Source organism: Bos javanicus, chromosome 9, assembly GCF_032452875.1.
Source record: "Bos javanicus breed banteng chromosome 9, ARS-OSU_banteng_1.0, whole genome shotgun sequence".
NCBI classification, from domain to species: domain Eukaryota; kingdom Metazoa; phylum Chordata; class Mammalia; order Artiodactyla; family Bovidae; genus Bos; species Bos javanicus.
In genome coordinates, this window is record NC_083876.1 from 39057792 (window position 1) to 39079985 (window position 22194).

The following is a 22194-nucleotide window of genomic DNA, read 5'->3' on the forward strand; positions in this document are numbered from 1 at the left end:
CTGTTACTGCCATTACTTTTGGAATGCATTATGTGTTTTCTTTTTATTCAAGGATTAGTATTTAAAGTATGTTTTGAATTTTATCTGGAACCTGGTTTCCACTAGAATTTTAGTTGAGGCTCATACAGAATACCCTAGGAATTTAGATTAAAGTCTACAAAAATTCTTGTTTTTTTTTTTAAATGAAGTTTTAAGCACACCTATCACTATGGTGTGTTTAAATGTATCATACTTTTATGCTGGTATGAAAGTATTGTGGCCATTTCTCTTTCATATCCATATATTGCAGATACTTTTCCCCCCTCTCCATTTGGAATCCTTACTCTCCACTGGGCAAATGCATTCCAGTACGTTTATGAATTTTTAGGATACAGTTTTAGGAACTAGTCATGTGGTTTGTATACTAATTTACCTAAAGAGTAATTATATGCAAGTTAAAAGTGGAACTTAACACTTTTGCCTTTATTTCTAGGTGATCCATTGCATCTGACTGGGTCTTGCAAGGATCGGCTACCAGGAAAAAATTCCCTTACTGGTACTTTATTTCGGTGGGAAGAAGGCGAAATACCAAGGTTAGTTAATGTTGTAAAGGAAAAGAAAACTTAGTTACATATGTCCTACTCTATTCAGAAATCAGTGGTTAGCATAATTTAATTTTAAAATTGTTTCTTTGTAAGTTTATCAAAAAAGCAAATCTCAACATTAGTATGTTACATGGATCATAGATTTCAAAAATAAACTGTGAAAATAGGTTGAAAATATACCTAGTTATTCCCTAATTAATAAAAGGAATCTGAATGTAAGTTTTTATATTTCTCTCCAATATCTATCTTGTTTGTACATTCTAAATTCACGTCCTACAACTTGTCAAGTGGGCTTCCCTGGTGGCTCAAAGAGTAGAGAATCCACCTGCAATGCAGGAGACCTGAGTTCAATCCCTGGGTCAGGTAAATCCCCTGGAGAAGGGAATGGCTATGCACTCCAGTATTGTTGTGTGGAGAATCCCGTGGACAGTGGAACCTGGTGGGCTACAGTCCATGGGGTCGCAAAAAGTCAGACATGACTGAGTGACTAAGCACACACACACACACAGTTTGTCAAGTAAAAATCATATAATATAAAAGCAATTTAAAACCTAAATAGCAGGACTTCCCTGGTTGTCCAGTGATTAAGACTCCAAACTTCCACTGCAGGGGGGTTCCATTCCTGGTCAGGGAACTAAGATCCCATATGTTACATGGTACAGTGGATAAATATTTAAATCAATAGGTAAACCAATCAATCCTAAATGGAAAATATTTTTAATAAAAATAACCCCTAAATATTTCTGAATATTTGTGAGAAAAAAAGTGGGTTATTGTAGTGTATGTGAATAATACAGTTTGTGATTTCTTTTGACTATTTAGTATTTATTAGATTCTTGGAGAGGGTAAGATATTCTAAAGGCTTAGATTTCCTTACTATAAAGTAGATATATAATCAGTACCTATAAAAATTATCATAATATCTTAATCTACATAGAAGTAGAGGATTTTTGTTTTATACCAAAAAGTTGTTGCCCAAGCTTTCTTGATTCTTTGGGTATTGATGGGGTGGTGTGGTGTCTTCTTTTTCACTACTTATATGTCACCTGATAAGTTTTAAGCGTTTTTTTGTGGTTTTTTTTTTTTGCTTTTTTCTTTTTTTAATGAAGGATGCAAAGTAGAAGTATTCAGTTAAATGACTTTTTTTATTTAATGATAAAATGTGAATTTATTAATTGGTTGAAGATAAGCTGCCGTAAGTGTATTTGTTTAGAGCTTAATTTATATAGTTTAAGATACTAATATGTTCTTCACAGAATTTCCATATTATAGAATTGCTTTGGCTTTTTAAGACCTGACATTAAGACTCTCATTAAATAATGATAGAAGTATGTTGATTTATAACTAATATTACGCCAGAATGAGACTTCAAAACCTTCCAAGTGGACAGTGACTTGCCTTACCTCTGGATTCAGTTAGCAAATGTCAGGACTTTTTGGTAAAGTCATACACGTATACATACATATGTACTTCTAGAGTCCTCAGATACAGCAGAATTGTTTTTATAATTGTGTTGAATTGGTATTAATTTTAGAGAGAGTGTTACTTAATGCATCAAATTCAAGTTCTAATTAATCCAGAACAAAGTGACCGACAGACTGTTTTCTGTCTCGTTTTTGTACCTGTGATATAGTTCCTCTATCTCTCTGAAATTGGAACAAATAAGCTTAACCCAGGGATTTGACCTACTCACTAGATCCCTTGGTTTTCAAAGTTCTATAATTTCGTAAGTTGTTTTTTGCACAATCAACTCAAATCAAGGTTTATTTGTATTGAAAGCCTTTTTCAGCAAGCATCTTTCTGGTTAGGTCATAAGACTATATAGTAAAGCTTCACTGGTTAGGAGTTAGTTTAAAGAAACTCTGTGTATTATAATGAAAAATTTGAATTATTACTTTTAAAAGCATAGATGAACTTCCCTGGTGGCTCGGTGGTAAAGAATCTGCCTGCTGGTGCAGGAGACACAGGTTCGATCCCTGGGTTAGAAATATCCCCTGGAGAAGGAAATGACAACCCACTCTAGTTCTTGCCTGGAAAATCCCATGGACAGAGGAACCTGGTGAGCTGTAGTCCATGGGGTCACAGAGAGTTGGAAATGACTGAGCACAGTACAGTACAGAGCAAAGATATGAAATGGTAAACTAGTGAAATTAGACAAGGTATTCAGAACTAGAATTTATAATAAATGTAGGTTAGCTACAACCTACATTTTTGTCCCATATTAGGCTTCTTGTATTAAACATGAAAATCTATCATTTCATCAAATACAAATAATAAAACGTCATAAACATTTTTGCCAAATCAGTACTCTTAAATTTTTTTAGTCTCATTTTTACCCCCATGTGAGCACCTTCCTCTGGGTACCTTTTTTTTTTTTTTTAAACCCAAAATGTTTTATATTCCTTCACAAGGAATTTCAAGGGCTGAAATTCCACAATTTCACAATATTTTACAATATTATGTTGAATAATAATATTGATAATAATATCTGAATAATTTCACAATATTATTTCAAGGGCTGAAACAAATAGCAACAAACTCAATGAGATGAAAGTGCTGAGTTTGCAAGTCTACTAACCTTACCTGCTGTGGTGGTGGTGGTGTTGCTAAGTCGTGTCCAACTCTTGGAACCCTATGGACTGTAGCCCATGAGGCTCTTGTGTCCATGGGATTTCCCATGTGAGAATACTGGTGTGGGTTGCCATTTCCTTCTCCAGGGGATTTTCCTGACCCAGGGATTGAACCCACATCTCCTGCATTGGCAGGCGGGTTCTTTTCCACTGAGCCACCAGGGAAGCCCTGCTGGCTCATTGTAAATTACTACATATCATGGACCTTCAGTCATTTGCCAGGGTGTTGAATTCACAAAGGTCGAATCTACTGCAGTAATCTCAACCTGGCTGCCCATCAGAATGATCTGAAGAGATTTTTTAAAATTACAGATGTCTGAGCTCTACCCTCAGTGACTGTAATTTGTGGGTATATTGTGTTAAGCTGTGAATAGAAATATTCAGAGAGGTACAGTTGCCTAATTACCATTGTATTGCTTAACTACCTTTCATAATTAAAATGAATGACCTACATATATTTGCAGGCTCAAATTTATTTTAGTTTTTTAAAAATTATTTCTAATTGGAGAATTATTGCTTTACAATATTGTATTTGGTCTCTTCCACATATAAACATGAATCAGCCATAGTTAAACATATGTCCCCTCCCTCTTCAACCTCCTGCCCACCTCCCATCATATCCCACCCCTCTAGGTTTTTTTTCTATTTACTGAAAGGAGTTTTTTAATTTCTGAAAACTACTTCCTAAAAGATGATGCTGTTAAAGTGCTGCACTCACTATGCTAGCAAATTTGGAAAACTCAGCAGTGGCCACAGGTTTGGAAAAGGTCAGTTTTCATTCCATTCCTAAAGAAGGGCCATGCCAAAGAATGTTCAAACTACTGCACAGTTGCACGCAATTCACATAATAGCAAAGTAATGCTCAAAATCCTTCAAGCTAGGTCTCAACAGTATGTGAACCAAGAACTTCCAGATGTTCAAGCTGGATTTAGAAAAGGCAGAGGAACCAGAGATCAAATTGCCAACATCCATTGAATGATAGAAAAAGCTAGAGAATTCCAGGAAAACATCTACTTTTGCTTCATTGACTACGCTAAAGCTTTTGACTGTGTAGATTACAACAAACTGTGGAAAATTCTTAAAGAGATGGGAATACCAGACCACCTGACCTGCCTCCTGTGAAACCTTCATGCAGGTCAAGAAGCAACAGTTAGAATTGGACATGAACAATGAACTAGTTCCATATTGGGAAAGGAGCACATCAAGGCTGTATATTGTCACCCTGCTTATTTAACTTATACGCAGAGTACATCATGTGAAATGCTGGGCTGGATGAAGCACAAGCTGAAATCAAGATTGTGGGGAGAAATATCAATAACATCAGATATGCATATGATACCACTTTTATGGCAGAAAGCAAAGAAGAATTAAAGAGCCTCTTGATGAAGGTAAAAGAGGAGAGTGAAAAAGCTGGCCTAAAACTCAACATTATATAAACAAATGGCATTCATTCCCATCACCTCATGGCAAATAAATGGGGAAGCAATGGAAACAGTGACAGACTTTATTTTCTTGGGCTCCAAAATCACTGTGGACAGAGACTGCAGCCATAAAATTAAAAGATTTTTGCTCCTTGGAAGAAAAGCAATGACAAACATAGACGCGTATTAAAAAACAGAGACATTACTTCGCCTACAAAGGTCCATCCATACATGGTGTGCTTCATTACTCAGTCGTGTCCACCTCTTTGCGACTCCATGGACTAGCCCACCAGGTTCCTCTGTCCAGGGGGGTTCTCCAGGCAAGAATACTGGAGTGGGTTGCCATGCCTTTCTCCAGAGGTTCTTCCCAGCCTAGGAATCAAATCCAGGTCTCCCACATTTCAGGCAGATTCTTTACCGTCTGAGCCACCAGGGAAGCTTAGTCATGTATGGATGTGGCAGCTGGACAATAAAAAAGGCTGAGCGCTGAAGAATTGATGCCTTCAAACTGTGAGAAGACTCTTGAGAGTCCCTTGGACTGCAAGGAGGTCAAACCAGTCAATCCTAAAGAAAATCAACCCTGAATATTCATTGAAAGGACTGCTGCTGAAGGTGAAGCTCCAGTACTTTCACCACCTGATGGGAAGAGCCGAGTCATTGGGAAAGACCCTGATGCTGGGAAAAAATTAAGAGCAGGAGGAGAAAGGGGTGACAGAGGACGAGATGGTTGGATGGCATCACCAACTCAATGAGTTTGAGCAAACTCATTCACAGGGGAGGGTGAAGGGTAGGGAAGCCTGGCTTGCTTCAGTTCATGGGGTCGCAAGAGTCGGACAGATGTGAGCACTGAACGGCAACAATATCCTTTCCCTAGTAACACCTCCTATTCTGAATGTCTGAAGTAGTTTTTAATAAGGGCAGGAAATAATTGTAAGTTTCTACTGTGAAATTGCATTTTTAAATATTTCCTCCCTTTGTCACAAATCATCTACTGGAAAATTCACCCTTGAAATTTATAATATAATTCTTTCAAAATTCTGAAACATTTTAGTATAAAGGAGAAAACTATTGGCCAAAACTATTTTATCTGATACTTTATTTCATGGAATAACTTATTTTGTTAAATTAGACAAGCTGTATTGCAAATTACTTTTTCTGAAAGTTAGAGAGATGGATATACTGTGATAGTTTGACGAATGTCCCTCCTCAGTGGTAGAAAGATATATGTGTGTTGTGTCTGTATATCTGTATCTATCTGTGTGTACAGATAAATTATAAAAATTCTTTGTTTTAACAATTGCTTATGATCCATCAAAATTTATACCTATGGCTGATTCATGTGGAGGTTTGACAGAAAACAACAGACTTCTGTAAAGCAATTATCCTTCAAATAAAAAATAAATTTTTAAAAATAAACTTATTTCTTAGGTATGGACAATGGAGAATGAGTTTTGTTAATACAATTCTCTTAAAACATGACCTTATGGTATCACCTCTTTTCCTAGCTATGATCCCAATACTGGACATGGGTGGTTTTACAGTTGTCATGTTATGGAAAGTTTTAAAAGTATTCCCTAGCTCAGTAGTAGTTGTTGAAGGCAGAGAGAGCAATATCACTTGCCCACTTTTCAATATGTTTATTTCCCCTCAACTCTTGGTATATATTTCTTCCTAATTTTTAAAAACCATCCTTTTTAATTTTTAAAAGCCATCTTTTAATAATTGCCGAGATAGATGCCTCTGGGCAAGTAATTGCATATGTGTATGGTTTTTGATGAGTCCCCTCTCTTGTCTCTCTGTTGTCTTAACCCAGCTCGCTCTGGATATGACCCACATGCTGAAACATTGTATATTCCCTTTTATATATTTATATAATTTTATGTATTTATGTATTGTTTATTTTTGGCTGTGCTGGGTCATTGTTGTTTCACGGGCTATCTCTAGTTGCAGACAGCTAGGGCTACTCTCCAGTTACAGCTTCTCATTGCAGTGGCTTCTCTTGTTGAGGAGCGCAGGCTCTAGGGCGTGTGGGCTCAGCAGTTGCGGCTCCCAGGCTCTAGAGCACAGGCTCAGTAGTTGTGGTGCACGGGCTTAGTTGCCCCACAGCATGTGGGATCTTCCCAGAGCAGAGATTGAACTCGTGTCTCCGCAGGCAGATTCTTTACCACTGAGCTACCAGGGAAGCCCTGTACATTCCTTTTATATAAAATATAATGAACCAAAGTATGTAAAATGATCCCAAAAAGATCTCTGTAGAGTTATCAATTGATAAATATCACTGGCTTTCTGGTTACCCCTTAAACATGAAAAATCATTTAAGAAAAATCTTAAGAAAATGTTCTCTTACGTAATTATTGTGTCTTTTGATACTTCTTTAATACAGCTCTTTAATACTGGAAGGTGTTGAACCACAGAGTACTTGTGAATTAGAAGTGGATGCTGTAGCTGCTGATATCTTAAATCGGTTGGACATTGAAGGTATATACACAGTTATTCTTAGTGTATATTTTTATTTTTAAAAATCCATGACCAAAGAATGGAAAAAGTATGGAAGAAAATATCACTAGGGAAGTGAAATTAAAGGAAAATGTAAAATATTATGAAGATTTTTTTTCCTGTTCCCTGATGAGATAGTCATTTTTCATTTATGCTTCATTCATATGAGTTTGTTTGTATAAACATAAAGTAAGTGTGACACTAAATAAATAAATTAGCCATTATAAAAGAATTTACTATGCTCTGCCTGCTAGTTTTTTTATTTCAGATTATGTACCAGGGAGGGGACTTTTGGGTCTGTTGACTATCATCAAATGTTTGAATCTTATTCTCTTGCTGGGGTTTTAGGGAACTAGTAAGGAAACTAAAAAGGGAGTAATATAGTAAATGTAGGTTGGGATAATTTATTTTATTACACAGAGTAGGTAATTGTTTTTCTTAAGGGCAACATTTATTTTTTTTTAATGTATGGATTTCTCTTTTTTTTAAGCAAGTAATTTTCACTTTGACCCTTGTTGTATTGAAGTATTATTGTGATTACAGCTCAAATTGGTGGAAACCCTGGTCTACAGGCCATATGGGAAGATGAAAAGCAACGGCGAAGAAATAGAAATGAAACTTCTCAAATAAGTCAACCTGAATCACAAGGTACAAGCCTAATAATACTCTGATGATACTTTTTTAGCTGGATATTTTAATGAAAAAGTACAAGCCATTGAATTTTTACCTTGACATTAGATTTTGCTTTTCAAACTACATTTAAATTCTCTACATATTTTTCTTCCTATTCTCATTATTCTTCACATCGAAAGTGTCACTCATTGTCTCTCATAAGAAATTGACATCTTCGTTGGCCTTGGTTTTCATTCTATCCTTTTCTCCTTTTTCATTCTCTAGTGTGTTTTAACCTTGGCATTTCCGAATGAGCTATAGAATACTTACAGAAAAGCATGAATCCCAACTTAGAAACACTGTTTAGTTCATTAAGCTTTGAAAATGTAACCCATGAAATTCTGTCCCCAAATTATTTCTCTGGGTATGTCATAAATTCTGACTTTGATTAACTTGTACATCTCTGAAGAAAATACTCATTTGATTTGTTACTAAACTTTGATACATTCAAAAAGAATTGGAAGAAATTTTTTAAATGCCATGGATACAACAAATTATTAAATAGAAGTAAAAGAAGAGAAGACAGTTTAAAAGGCAAATGTATTTGAAATACAGTAGTAAGCATACACTGAAGTCCAATTAAAATTTGTGTTATAATCTCATGGACACTAAAAATCCTTTGATAAATTTTGAATGCCTTTTATGCCTTTTAAAATAGAAATATTTTATAAAGGAGAAATTTCTAGGTTCATGGTGTATGATAACATTTTTAGATAGAAAATAATGTTTTTGTTTTTAATTTATAGAACTTAATCTTGAAATGACTTTAAGTGCTTAATTTTATAGCTTCAGTAACAACCATTTCCTTTTTGTTTGATTTATGTAATAGGACTGTTTTTAGGTGGTGTTATATGTGTCACATATAGGAAATTGCTACCATTTTAAAAGGTACTCTAGGAAAAAGGTAACTATTTCATTCGTTTGCTGTCTACATTTTTTAATGAACTTTTAAAATTCAAAGATCGCAGGTTTGTGCCAGCAACAGAAAGTGAAAAAAAATTTCAGAAGAGACTTCAGGAAATTCTCAAAGAGAACAATTTTTCTGTGTAAGTGGTTATTTATTATAGATCTCAGAACTAATTTTATTGCTTTGTTATGTAGTTTTTTATAAAGGATGTGTTTTAATTAAGCAGAACATTATCAGGATCTGTGGACTACAGCGATGGATCCCAGGAGTTCTCTGCTGAATTAACATTGCACTCTGAGGTTCTGTCTCATGAAATTCTTCCGTGTACACCAGCTAATATGGTAGAAGTCCACAAAGATTCAGAGTTGAGCAAAGGTAAGGGTTTTCCTGCAAACATACAGAAAATACCATTATATACATCCTGTGTATCTAGCACTGAGATATTAGTATTTAGTTGAGTTGGCTCATTTTTTTTCCTAAGAACTAAATATCATTGATGTAGCAAAAACCTCTCTCATTCCTTTACCTTTTCTTAATCTCTAAAGGTAAGCATCATTCTAAAGTTGATACATATTGTTAAACCATGTATGATTTTATGTGCTCTTACATAAGTATGTCCACAACAAATACTATTATTTTAGGTTTTAAATTTTACATAAATGGTGTCGTTCTTAGCATAGATTAAGCAATTTGCATTTTCCATTCAACATTATATTTTTTAACTATTTAATTGAGGTATAATTTACATGACATAAAATTCACTCATTTCAAGTGTATATAATCCAGTAATTTATGGTAAATTTACAGAGTTGTACTAACATCTCCATAATTCAGTTTTAGAACAGTTCCTTCACCTCAAAAGACTCCAACCCTAAGTAACCACTAAGCTGTTTTCTTGTCTCTCAAGATTTATCTTTCCTGGGTAAATCATGTAAATGAAGTCATAAAATATGTGATCTTTTGTACTTTTTTACTTAGCATAATATTTTTCGTTTTTTTCCATACTGTAGATCTCTATCAGTATTTCATTCTGTTTTATCGCCTAATAGTATTATTGCCTTGTACCAATATATTTTATTGATTCATTCATTAGGTGATGAATATTTGAGTTCTTTTCACTTTTGGGCCCTTAAGAATAATGCTGTTCTGAACGTTTATGTCTTTGTGTGGATATATATTTTCATTTTTCTTGAGTGGATATCAAGGAAGAGAATTGCTGGGTCATTTGATAAATTTGTGTTTAATTTTTAATAAATGGCCAAACTGTTTTCCTAGGTGCTGCACTTTTAAATTCCCATCAGCAGTATATGAGGGTTCCAGAGACCTTACATTCTCACTAACACTTGTTATTATCTGTCTTTTTTTATATAGCCATCCTAGTATGTGTGAAATGGCATCTAATTATGGTTTAATTATCATTTCCCTCATTAATAATGATGTTGAGTATCTTTTGTGTCAGCAGTAATAACTTTGAAATCTGTTCTCTTTCTTACATGTTTGTAGGTCACTCATTTTAGCTGCTGATTAGCATTCTTTTGTAAGACTAAACAAGTTTATTTGATTCTCTACAACTCTTAGATGGTTTTCACTTTTGCACTATGGTTAGCAGTGTCACATCTGTCACCTTGTGGCCATGTGCAGGAGTTTCTCTACAGAAAACATATAAAAGTATAATTTGCCAAGTCTTAGGGTATATGTATTATTAAACTCTACCTTGCTGTTACTGTTAAGTCACTTCAGTCGTGTCCAACTCTGCGTGACCCCATAGACGTCAGCCCACCAGGCTCTCCTGCCCCTGGGATTCTCCAGGCAAGAAAACTGGAGTGGGTTGCCATTTCCTTCTCCAATGCATGAAAGTGAAAAAGTGAAAGTGAAGTCACTCAGTTGTGTGCGACTCTTAGCGACCCCATGGACTGCAGCCCACCAGGCTCCTCCATCCATGGGATTTTCCAGGCAAGAGTACTGGAGTGGGGTGCCATTGCCATCTCTGAAACTCTGCCTTAGATAGCATCTATTCTGTCAGGGTTTCTATAATGAAGTTAGTTTTTACATGGTTGGTAGTTAAGAGTGTAATTAAAGTTTTATTCAGAAGTTGTTTTTTATGCATACAGTTTTTCTAGGCAGGGGAGTCAGAATAGCAGGAGTAGAATTACCAACCTTCAGCAGGAAAGGAAAAGCCCTCTTTTCACTGCTGCATGGGCAGCAGAGGCACTCTTGACTGTATTAAAAAGCAGCTAGAAATGAGCACCTACAGCCACCTAGGGCTTCCTCCTTCCCTAAGAGTTGCATCTTGGCGTTGTGCCCTCTGACTCAGAGCAAGTTACACCCTCTTCCAAGTACTTTAATGGCAGCCTTTTGGATCAGAGCTCTACTTTGATTTGCTTTGTCTTAGCATCTTCTAGCCCCATCCTAATCAAAATGTACCCAGAATTTCCATACTACTATTTCCTGTGCATTTTTAATATCTACTATGACAGCTTCCAGCCACACTGAGCTGCCTGCCTGACTGAGCAGTTTATTTCCTGGGGTACCAATTATTGATTTTGTTAGTATTCTCGTTACAGAGTTGCATAAATTTTGTCTTACCGTTTAATTTTCCTTATAAGCTCCATTTTAGTGCTCAGTTTTTCAGATTTTGAGGTATGTTAACAATAAAACTATCACATTTTATTACAGAATTGCTCTATGAAATGATTATACCTAAGTTTATATTCCCACAGAGTGTTAGAGCTTTTACTTCCCTACATCCTCAACAATATTTGATAGTGTGAGATGCAAACATTTTTTGCCATTCTCATTCTTCAGAATCTGCATTTCCTGATTACTGGTATTTATAAGCATTTGGGTCTTTCTATCTGAGAATTGCTTATTCATGTTCTTTGCTCATTTTCTATTGCATCAATCGTTTTCTTACTAATGTACATTTCTTACTAATGTGTAGAAATTCCTTGTATTTTCTAGATATCAAGCCCTTGTTAGTTATATTTATTGTAGAGATATTTTCTGAGCGACTTCACTTTCACTTTTCACTTTCATGCATTGGAGAAGGAAATGGCAACGCACTCCAGTGTTCTCGTCGGGAGAATCGCAGGGATGGTGGAGCCTGGTGGGCTGCCGTCTCTGGGGTCACATGGAGTCGGACACGACTGAAGTGACTTAGCAGCAGCAGCAGCAGACTTGAACTTTATTTTTGGTCTTTTTTCCCATTTTCTTCCCTTTTTTAAAAAGAGTGTTTTGTATGTCTTTCTAGCATTATATTTAAGAATTTTTTTCCTTTACTGTTTGGTTTTGGTACCTAATTTACAAGTTATTTCCTATCCCACTGTAATGAAAATTTTCATCCTTAAGGTTTATGTGTGCTTACAGTTGGTTTTCCACATGTAGGTCTTCAATTCGTCCTGCATTTTACTTGTGTACATAGTAAGGATCTTACTGTATCTGTTTTTTCTAGGTATAAAGAGCTAGTTGTTCCAACACATTTATTGAAAAAAAATTGTTTTCACTGAATTCCCCAACCTCAGTTGTGTTCTCCCATGTTAATATCATACTGTTCTAATTACTGTTGCTTTGTAAGTATGGGTATATATCAGGGGCAGATCTCTGAATAGCTTCAAAATTGTCTTAATGACTCTTGGATCTTTTAAAAAGTTCTCCCATGTTAATTATAAGATCAGATTGTCTTGTTTCTGAAGAGAACTTTGTTGAGATTTTATTGGAAAATTATTGAATATATAGACCGATTTAGAAATATTTTAAATCTTTCTATATACCAAATTATCTCATTTATGAGCATGATATATTTCTCAGTTTATTTGGTCTTCTTCCTTGTCTGTAAGTAAAGCTTTGTGGGTTTTTTTGTAAAAATATTTAATATCTTTTGTTAGATATACGCCAGGTGCCTCATAATTGTTGCTGTTGTAAATTTATCTTTCAAAAATTACATCTTCTAATTGCTGATATTAGGATCTTCACTGACCTTGTGTGTCAGTCTTATATCCAACAACTTTTATTAGTGTTGATGATTTATATCTGTTTCATTGGATTTTCTGTGTAGAGTCATTATCAGAAAATAATTTTTACTTCCCTTCCCATCCTTATATTTTTTTAATGTTTTAATGCACTGCTTAAGAACTCTACAATAATGTTAAGTAGAAATCATAAAAGTGTTCTTCCTGGCTTAAAAGGGAATGTTTTTGTATTTCATCATTAATTATGAAATTTACTACAGGATATTGGTAGATATGGAGAAGGCAATGGCACCCCACTCCAGTACTCCTGCCTGGAAAATCCCATGGATGGAGGAGCCTGGTGGGCTCCAGTCCATGGGGTCGCGAAGAGTCGGACACGACTGAGCGACTTCACTTTCATTTTTCACTTTCATGCATTGGAGAAGGAAATGGCAACCCACTCCAGTGTTCTTGTCTGGAGAATTCCAGGGACGGGGGAGCCTGGTGGGCTGCCGTCTATGGGGTCGCACAGAGTCGGACACGACTGAAGAGACTTAGCAGCAGCAGCATTGGTAGATAAATTTTAATCAGTTTATTAAATAGCAATTAAATCTTCTATTTCTTGCTTGCTAAGGAAAATTTGAGTTTTTAAAAGCAAGAATGGATATTAAGTTTTACCAAGTTTTTCTTTCTGAATTTATTGACATAATCAGTTTTTCTCTTTTACTCTGTTAATATGGTAGTCACATTAATAACGTATCTAATGTTAAACTGTCCTTGCACTCCTGAAACAAATCCTTGTTTGTCATAATGTGTGTGTTTTTAAGCATTGCTGTGTTTACTTTGCTAATAATTTTGTTTAGGGTTTTTTTTTTCTTCCAGGAATTGAGAAGCATTCATACTTTAACCCCATTAAATGCATTGTAGAGCTTTTCCTATTTTTCACCTCTCCTTTCAAGAATTTTTATTGGATTGATATAGTCTATTTTTAGAGATTTGATATATCTCATCTGTAAAACCATTCAGACTTAAACAGGTTTTTTTGTGGCTTGATTTTTATGTGAGGGTGAGGGTAGTAAGGGCTTCCCTTGTGGCTCAGATGGTAAAGAATCTGCCTGCAAAGGATCAGACCCAGGTTTGATCCCCGGGTCAGGAAGATCCCCTGGAGAGGGGATGGCTACACTCCTGTATTCTTGCCTGAAGGATTCCATGGACAGAGGAGCCTGGAATCCATGGGGGATATAAAGGGTGTAGATTTTAAACTATTAATTTATCTTCCTTAATTGTTACAGGTTTACTCAGGTTTTTTATTTCTGTTTGAATCAGAGTTTATATCATATTTTTCCTAAGAAACTACCCATTTAATCTGAGTTTTCCATATTTTTGGTATAAAGTTGCTCACAGTGTTCCTTTAATATATCTCTTTTACCTTTGGCACTTCCCCTTTTATTTCTAATGTAATTTATTTACTCTTTCTCTGTTTTGTTGTGATCATTCTTGCCAGTCTTATCTATTTTGTAATTAGTTTTAAAACCTGCTTTGTTTTCACTGATCTCAGTTTAGGGGTTTTTTGTTTTTTTGCTTTGGGATGACCTGTTTTTTTGTAGTTTTCTTCTTTGTTCTTTCGTCTTGATTAAACACTCTAGCTATGTCCTGGGTTGAAAACATTGATTTTCAAGTCTGAATATCAAGGGCAGAAAAATAGAATGCGCGTGGGGAACAGAGTAGTCCAGGTGGGGAACAGAGTGGTCCCTGTGGGAAAACGTGTGTGGGTTTATTTCTGAGCTCTGTATTCTGTTTCATTAATCCATATGTCTGTTCTTGTGCCAATATCATGCTGTTTTGATTACTGTAGATTGTCTGAAGTCTGGGTGAGTTATACCTCCTGCTTTTTTTTTCTTCAGGATTGCTTTGGCAATTCTGGATCTTTTAGGAGATCCAGAATCTATATCCAAAGTATAAATTTTAGGCTTATTCTGGTTCTGAGAAAAAGTCATGGGTATTTTGATAGGTATTGCATTAAATATATTGATTGCTTTGGGCAGCATGGCCATTTTAACAGATTTAATTTTTGTAATCCAAGAGCATGGAATATCTTCCCATTTCTTTAATTTATCTTCAGTTTCCTTTATTAATGTTTTATAGTTTTCAGCATATAAATCTTTCACCTCCTTGGTGAGGTTTATTCCTAAGTATTTTACTTTTTAATCTGACCTTAAAAGGGACATTTGTTTACGATCTCTTTCTGATATTTTATTGTTAGTGTAAAGAAATGCAAGCAGTTTCTGTATGTTAATCTTGTATTCTCCTACCTTGCTGTGTTTGTTTATTAGTTCTTGTAGTTTGTGTGTAGAGTCTAGGGTTTTCTATATATCATGTCATAGCATCTACATATAATGACAGTTTTACCTCTTCCTACCGATTTGAATACCTTTTCTTTTTCTTGTCTGATTGGTGTTGCTAGAACTTCCAATACTGTGTTGAAGGGAAGTGAGGGTCTACATCCTTGTCTTGTTCCAAATTTTAGGTGGAAGGCTTTCAGCTTTTCACCATTGAATGTTATATTGGCTGTGTATGTGTCATAGATAGCTTTTAGTATGTTAAGATATGTTTTCCTCTTTACTCACTTTTGTAAGGGTTTTAATCATGAAAGATGTTGAATTTTATCAGATACTTTTTTCTGCATCTATTGAGATGATCATATGGTTATTGTCTTTTCTTGTGTTTTGGTGTGGTAGATCACATTGATTGATTTATGTATGTTGAACCATCCTTTTGACTCTGGGATGAATCTTAATTGTTCATGGTATATGATCATTTTAAAGTGTTGTTGGATTCAGTTTTCTCATATTTTGTTGAAAATTTTTATACCAATATTCATCAAAGATACTGCCCATAATTTTTGTTTTTTTGTAGTGTCTTTGTCTGGTTTTGGCATCAGGGTAGTGGTGGCTTCATAGCCTATCTTTGGAAGTGTTCCTTCCTCTTCAGTCTTCTGGAAGAGTTTGAGAAAAATTAGTATAAGTTCTTCTTCGTATGGTTGGTAGAATTTGCCTGTGCAACCATCTGGTTCTGGACTTTTGTTTGTAAGGAGTTTTTTTTTTTTTTTTTGTAATTACAGATTCTGTTTCAGTCTAGTGATTGGTTGGTCTGTTCAAGATGTATTTCTTCTAGATTCAGTTTTGGAGAGCTGTATGTTTCTACAAAGTTATCCATTTCTTCTAGGTTGTCTAATTGTTTGTGGTATTGTCTTATGGCTTTTTGTATTTCTGTGGTATCAGTTGTGATTTCTCCTCTTTGATTTCTTATTTTATTTGGATCTTCTCTCTTTTTTTCTTGGTGAGCCTGGCCAGAGGTTTGTCAATTTTGTTTACCCTTTCAAAGAACCAGCTGTTAGTTTCATTGATTTTTTTTTTCTAGTTTTTTGAATCTCTCTTTATTTATTCCCTCCCTGATCTTTATTACCTCCTTCCTTCTGCTGACTTTAGGTTTTGTTTGTTCTTCTTTTTGCAGTTCTTTTAGGTGGTGGATTAGATTGCTTATTTCAACTTTTTTTTTTTCCTTAAAAAGAAGGCCTATATCACTCTGAACTTCCCTCTAAGAACTTGTTTTACAGATTTTAATGTACAGTGACTTTATCAGGGTAATATAACTGTACAAACTAGGTACTTGATTTAGTGAAGAGATTGTAAACATTTAGTGATCACAGTTTCAGGGTTTTTTTTTTTTCCTGTGTGACTGGTTAGGTTTCCTGTGGCTTTCATTAAGTTTATTATATTTTATTTAATATATATCACTAATACTTCAAAATTTTAAGTAGGTTTACATTGTAATGTTTTCTAATTTAAACAAATTGTAAGCAGCTTCAGATTTAGGTCATTTACTTTAATGTTTTTGTATTTTTGTCCTTTTAAGGTCACACTAGACCCAAAGTGGAGGAAGCTCTTATTAATGAAGAAGCAATTTTGAACCTCATGGAAAACAGTCAGACTTTTCAGCCTTTGACCCAAAGACTGAGTGAGTCACGAGTTTTCTGTAAGCAACTATTCTGTCATAAATTTTCAGTATGTTAAATCAACAAAAGTGCATATATCAGGTAGTATTTTTTCTTTTATTTGAAGAGGTTAAAGTTGCATGTTGAATAAATTCTTACTCAGTATAAGAAGGAAATCTTGCATTAAGAGAAGTATAGTTTCTTTTTTTGTTTTCCATACAGCTTTTTCTGTTAAATAGTTGGAAAAGAAAATAACTCTCTTTTTCTTAACTTCACTTTGGTTGAAAGAGAACTGTATTGCTTTAAGAGGAAATGTGTTTATTTTGAATTAAAATTCTTCAAAGTTAAGTACATTAATAAAATACCATGATTGATTCTTTGTTAATAAGTCTCAGAAATTTCCCTGGACAATACCTTTCAAGCTATTAATTCTTGACTAGCATAGGACATAACAGTTATTTCTGAGTATCTTTTACATTTCCATAAATGCATTTTCATTACTATTACAAGCCATTTACTAGATTTCATTTCAGTAATTTACTCTAAATTACTGATATCTTTTTCAGAAATGTTTTTAAATTTTCATTGCAAAAAGTGAAATATCATTGAACTTCCTGCATCTTGTTTTGCTCGGTATAACGATTTTATGTTTCTTGCTTACTTTGTTTTTCCATTCTTACTGTATCAAATGAGGTATAGCATCAAATGTGATCCTACCCCTCCACAGTATCCTCTCTCTGTTATTTACATTTTCATTTGAGTGCAAGATTAACTCAGTGACTAGGGACAATATCAAAATTACTGTACACAGTCATATTTCAAGAACATTTTATATGAAGGTAGGTAACTTTTTTCTTTTTTAAATGAATGACATGACATATAGAAAGAAATGATCCCAAGACCACATCTAAAAATTAATTTGAAGTTTATAATATAAAATGTTTTATTTCTCTGGGTAAATAAATGTTATATGCCTAAATTATATTTTAGTTATAAAAAGACAGTTAAAGAAATTGAAAAAGAGAAAGGTGTATTCTTATTTCTTCATACTAAGTGAATAAAATGTATCACCAGCTGATACAATTTTCACTTATTTAAAGTTGCAAAAAATAGTCTCAATGTTAGTCAAAGATCTGAGTCAAATATATATAAATCATTTGCTAATATTAACTTTTTAAAAAGTATGTCAGGAAAAATAAACTGTAATTCTAGGTTTAAGAAATAGATTTTTGCCAAAATAGCCTCTATAGGCAAATATCTTCAATTTTGCCTTATATTTGGTAGCATGATTGAACTAGTTTCTTCATTGTCAGCAAAGAAAAACGGAAACAATATATTCCCATTTACTAAATATTATATTTTACAGAGAAAAAGGTTGTGTACTAGATTAGAACAGCCTCCTTCTTTATGATATTTTTTTAGATAATAACTTTTAATGGGATATAATTCACATATTGTAAAACTAACCTTCTAACTTGTACAGTTCAGTGGTTTTCAGCATTTCATGTAGTTATGCAATCATTTTCACTATCTGATTACAGAACATTTTTATCACTCTAAAAAAGAAACCCCATGCCCATTTGTAGTCCCTTCTCTCTTTTCCCTCCTCTCAGCCTCTGGCAACTTCTGATCTGTTTTCTCTTTTGCTAGATTTACCTATATTGGGCATTTCATATAAATGGAATCATATAACCTTTTGTTTCTGTATTCTTTTCACTAAGCATAATGTTTTTAAGGAATATATGTTTTCATGTTGAGGTGTATATCAGTGCTTCATTTCTTTTTACTACTGAATAATGTTGCATCATATGGATATAAACCATATTTCATTTCTCTTTCCTTCAGTTGATAGATTTTTGAGTTGTTTCCACTTTTTTGTCTATTGTGAGTAATGCAGCTATGATTATTCATGTATAGGTGTTCGTTTGGACACATGTTTTCACTTCTTTTGGGTATATACCTACGAATAGAATTATTGGCTCTCCTGGTAACTCTGTGTTTAACATTTTAATAAACTGCCAAACTTTTTTTCCCTCACAGCAGCTGTACCATTGTACAGTCTGACCAGCACTATATGAGGGCTCCAAGTTTTTCACATATTGTCAACATTTGTTATTATCTGTCTTTGATTTTATCAAACCTAGTGCATATGATGTGATATCTCAGTGGTGGTCTTCAGGAAGTAATGCTATTAATCACTTTCAAAGCTCTCCTGTGTTTTTCAATTACAGGTTTTGTTTGGTAATCCTATGAGCTAAATAAATCTCAAATGAGGGATAAGGTGTTGACATGTTTCACTTAGCATTAATTCATATACTTATTATATATTTTATATTTATTATAATCATTTGTGATTATATTTCGTTTAGTGCTCCTCAGCCTTACTTAAGCAGTAAGAGCTTGAGCAGCTTGTTAACATGCAAATTCCTGAGCCTTGCCTCAGAAATTCTAATTCAATAAATGTGAGATGGTATCTTAAGAATTTTCTTCTTAATAAGGACACAAAATCATTCTAGTACAGGTGGTCCAAGGGTCATACTTGGATGGAAGAACTATATCAATACATAAATCTCTGTACCAGTGGCATTTCAGCATGTGCCAGCATATATGATTCTTAATGTTTTATATATAATTGATCTGAATTATTTAGAAAGTGTAAGTTATTTGTTGGTGATGCTTTACTTGTTTTGTAGTGGACAGTAGTCCTGATGAGGCTCTGGTACATCTTCTTGCTGGTTTGGAAAATGACGGCTATCACAGGGGAAGAAATAGGATGCCATCACCGTGTCGTTCCTTTGGAAACAGTAAAAATCCTCAAAATAGTGATGATGAAGAAAATGAACCACAGATTGAAAAAGAAGAAATGGAGCTTAGTTTGGTAATGTCTCAGAGGTGGGACAGCAATATTGAAGAACATTGTGCCAAAAAGAGGTAACTTTTTAGTTATTTCAGTTCCTTTAATAACTTTCTGTCATTATCAGTTTTCTTTAATCAGAAATTCTTACTATTATTCATAATAAAAAGCACCTTATAAACTAAATTGACTTAAAACTCTTTTAAATAATGCGTTGTTTCTAATGTGGAATAAACTTCATATTCCAAGTGAAATGAAATTTTAGTACATTTAAAAAGATTAAACCTAACTTTTTCCCCTTTATTATTGAGGTATAAGACATACATCACTGTATGAATTTTTGATGTACAGCGTAAAGATTTGATTTATGTATATTGTGAAATGACTACCACAGTAGTTTCAGTTAACTTCCATCATCTCATAGATACAATAAAAAGAAATAGGGGATATGCATATGGAATGTACAACGATGGCACTGATGAACCTATTTGGAGGGCAGCAGTGGAGATGCAGACATAGAGAACAGACTTGTGGACACAGTGGGGGAAGGAGAGAGTGGGATGAATTGAGAGAATAACGTGGAAATATATACATTGCCATATGTAAAATAGATAGCAAGTGGGAATTTGCTGTGTGACACAGGGAGCTCAACCCAGTGCTCTGTGACAACCTGGAGGGGTGGGATGAGATAGGAGATGGGAGGGGGGTTCAGAAGTGAGGGGACATATGTCTACCTGTGGGTGATTCATGTTGATGTATGGCAGAGGCCAACACAATATTGTAAAGCAATTATCCTCTAATACAAAGGAAACGAAACAAGAAATGGGGGATTATTTCCTTGTAATTTGAACTGTTATGATTTACCCTCTTAACTTTCATATATGTCATACAGTAATGGTAACTATAGTCACTGTGTTGTACATTATATTGCCTAGTCATGTTTATAACTGGAAGTTTGTATCTTTTGACCACCTTGCTTAAATTCATGCTCTCCCCATACACCTAACTTAGAAATCATCTGTTTATATACACAGTATCAATATGTGTGTCCTAAATGGGACAAAATGGAAGTGCCTCCTTATATCAGAAATTGAAAAAAGAAAGCCCACTTTCTGATATTTTGTTGTTTGTTGTATAGAGATGCAATGAATTTCTTTATATTAATTTTGTACCCAGCAGCTTTACCATATTCATTGATGAGCTCTAGTAGTTTTTGGTGGTGTCTCTAGGATTTTCTATATGTAGCATCACATCATCTGCACACACTGAGTTTTACTTCTTTTGCAATATGAATTCCTTTTATTTTTCTTCTGTGATTGTTGTGGCTGAGACTTCCAAAACTATGTTGAATAAAAGTGGCAAGCGTGGGCATCCTTGTCTTGTTCCTGATCTTAGAGGAAATGTTTTCAGCTTTTCCTCATTGAGTATGATATTAGATGTGGGTTTGTCATGAATGGCTTGTATTATTTTGAGGCATGTTCCCTCTGAACTACAACAAACTTTGGAAAATTCTGAAAGAGATGGGAGTACCAGACCAGCTGACCTGCCTGTTGGGAAATCTGTATGTAGATCAGGACAAACAGTTAGAACTGGACATGGAACAACAGACTGGTTCCAAATAGGAAAAGGAGTACATCAAGGCTGTATATTGTCACCCTGCTTATTTGACTTATATGCAGAGTACATCATGAGAAACACTGGGCTAGATGAAACACAAGCTGGAATCAAGATTGCCAGGAGAAATATCAATAACCGCAGATATGCAGGTGACACCACCCTTATGGCAGAAAGTGAAGAGGAACTCAAAAGCCTCTTGATGAAAGTGAAAGAGGAGAGTGAAAAGTTGGCTTAAAGCTCAACATTTCAGAAAACGAAGATCATGGCATCCAGTCCCATCACTTCATGGCAAACAGATGGGGAAACAGTGACAGGCTATTTTTTCGGGCTCCAAAATCACTACAGATGGTGACTGCAGCCGTGAAATTAAAAGACGCTTGCTCCTTGGAAGAAAAGTTATGACGAACCTAGACAGCATATTAAAAAGCAGAGACATTACTTTGCCAACAAAGGTCTGCCTAGTCAAAGCTGTGCTTTTTCCAGAAATCATGTATGGATGTGAGAGTTGGACTATAAAGAAAGCTGAGTGCCGCAGAATTGATGCTTTTGAACTGTGGTGTTGGAGAAGACTTTTGAGAGTCCCTTGGACTGCAAGGAGATCCAACCAGTCCATCCTAAAGGAGATCAGTCCTGGGTGTTCATTGGAAGGACTGATGCTGAAACTGAAACTCCACAACTTTGGCCACCTGATGCAAAGAGCTGGGTCATTTGAAAAGACCCTGATGCTGGGAAAGATTGAAGGTGGGAGGAGAAGGGAACGACAGAGAATGAGATGGTTGGATGCATCACCGACTCAATGGACATAAGTTTGAGTAAATTTCTGGGAGTTGGTGATGGACAGGGAGGCCTGGCGTGCTGCAGTCCATGAGGTGGCAAAGAGTTGGACATGACTGAGTGACTGAACTGATGATGTTCCCTCTGTGCCCATTTTCTAGGGTTTCTATCATAAATGGATATTAAATTTTATCAAAAGCTTTTTCTGCATCTGTTGAGATGATCAGATGGTCTTTATTGTTCAATTTGTTAATGTGGTGTAATCACATTGACTTGCGAATACTGAAAAATCCTTGCA

At 34.9% G+C, this 22194-nt stretch overlaps 1 protein-coding gene and 1 long non-coding RNA gene across 9 annotated transcripts in view; one reads left to right on the top strand and one right to left on the bottom strand.

The window, feature by feature from the left end:
• The window catches only part of REV3L (REV3 like, DNA directed polymerase zeta catalytic subunit), a 177219-nt gene that overhangs the window by 77496 nt on the left and 77529 nt on the right, over positions 1–22194 (top strand). For 6 of the 8 annotated variants that reach the window (XM_061428654.1, XM_061428661.1, XM_061428658.1 and 3 more), the window contains 7 exons: positions 473–572; positions 7019–7113; positions 7675–7779; positions 8765–8849; positions 8934–9085; positions 16573–16692; positions 19345–19582. In XM_061428654.1, coding sequence (XP_061284638.1) covers positions 473–572; positions 7019–7113; positions 7675–7779; positions 8765–8849; positions 8934–9085; positions 16573–16692; positions 19345–19582 — 895 coding nt within the window. The remainder of the gene's footprint in view (positions 1–472; positions 573–7018; positions 7114–7674; positions 7780–8764; positions 8850–8933; positions 9086–16572; positions 16693–19344; positions 19583–22194) is intronic. The other 2 variants (XM_061428656.1, XM_061428655.1) reach the window with 2 other exon arrangements.
• LOC133254394 (uncharacterized) overlaps positions 9010–22194 on the bottom strand; it is a 76160-nt gene continuing 62975 nt past the window's right edge. The window contains exon 3 of the long non-coding RNA XR_009738660.1: positions 9010–9097. This is a non-coding gene — a long non-coding RNA (uncharacterized LOC133254394). The remainder of the gene's footprint in view (positions 9098–22194) is intronic.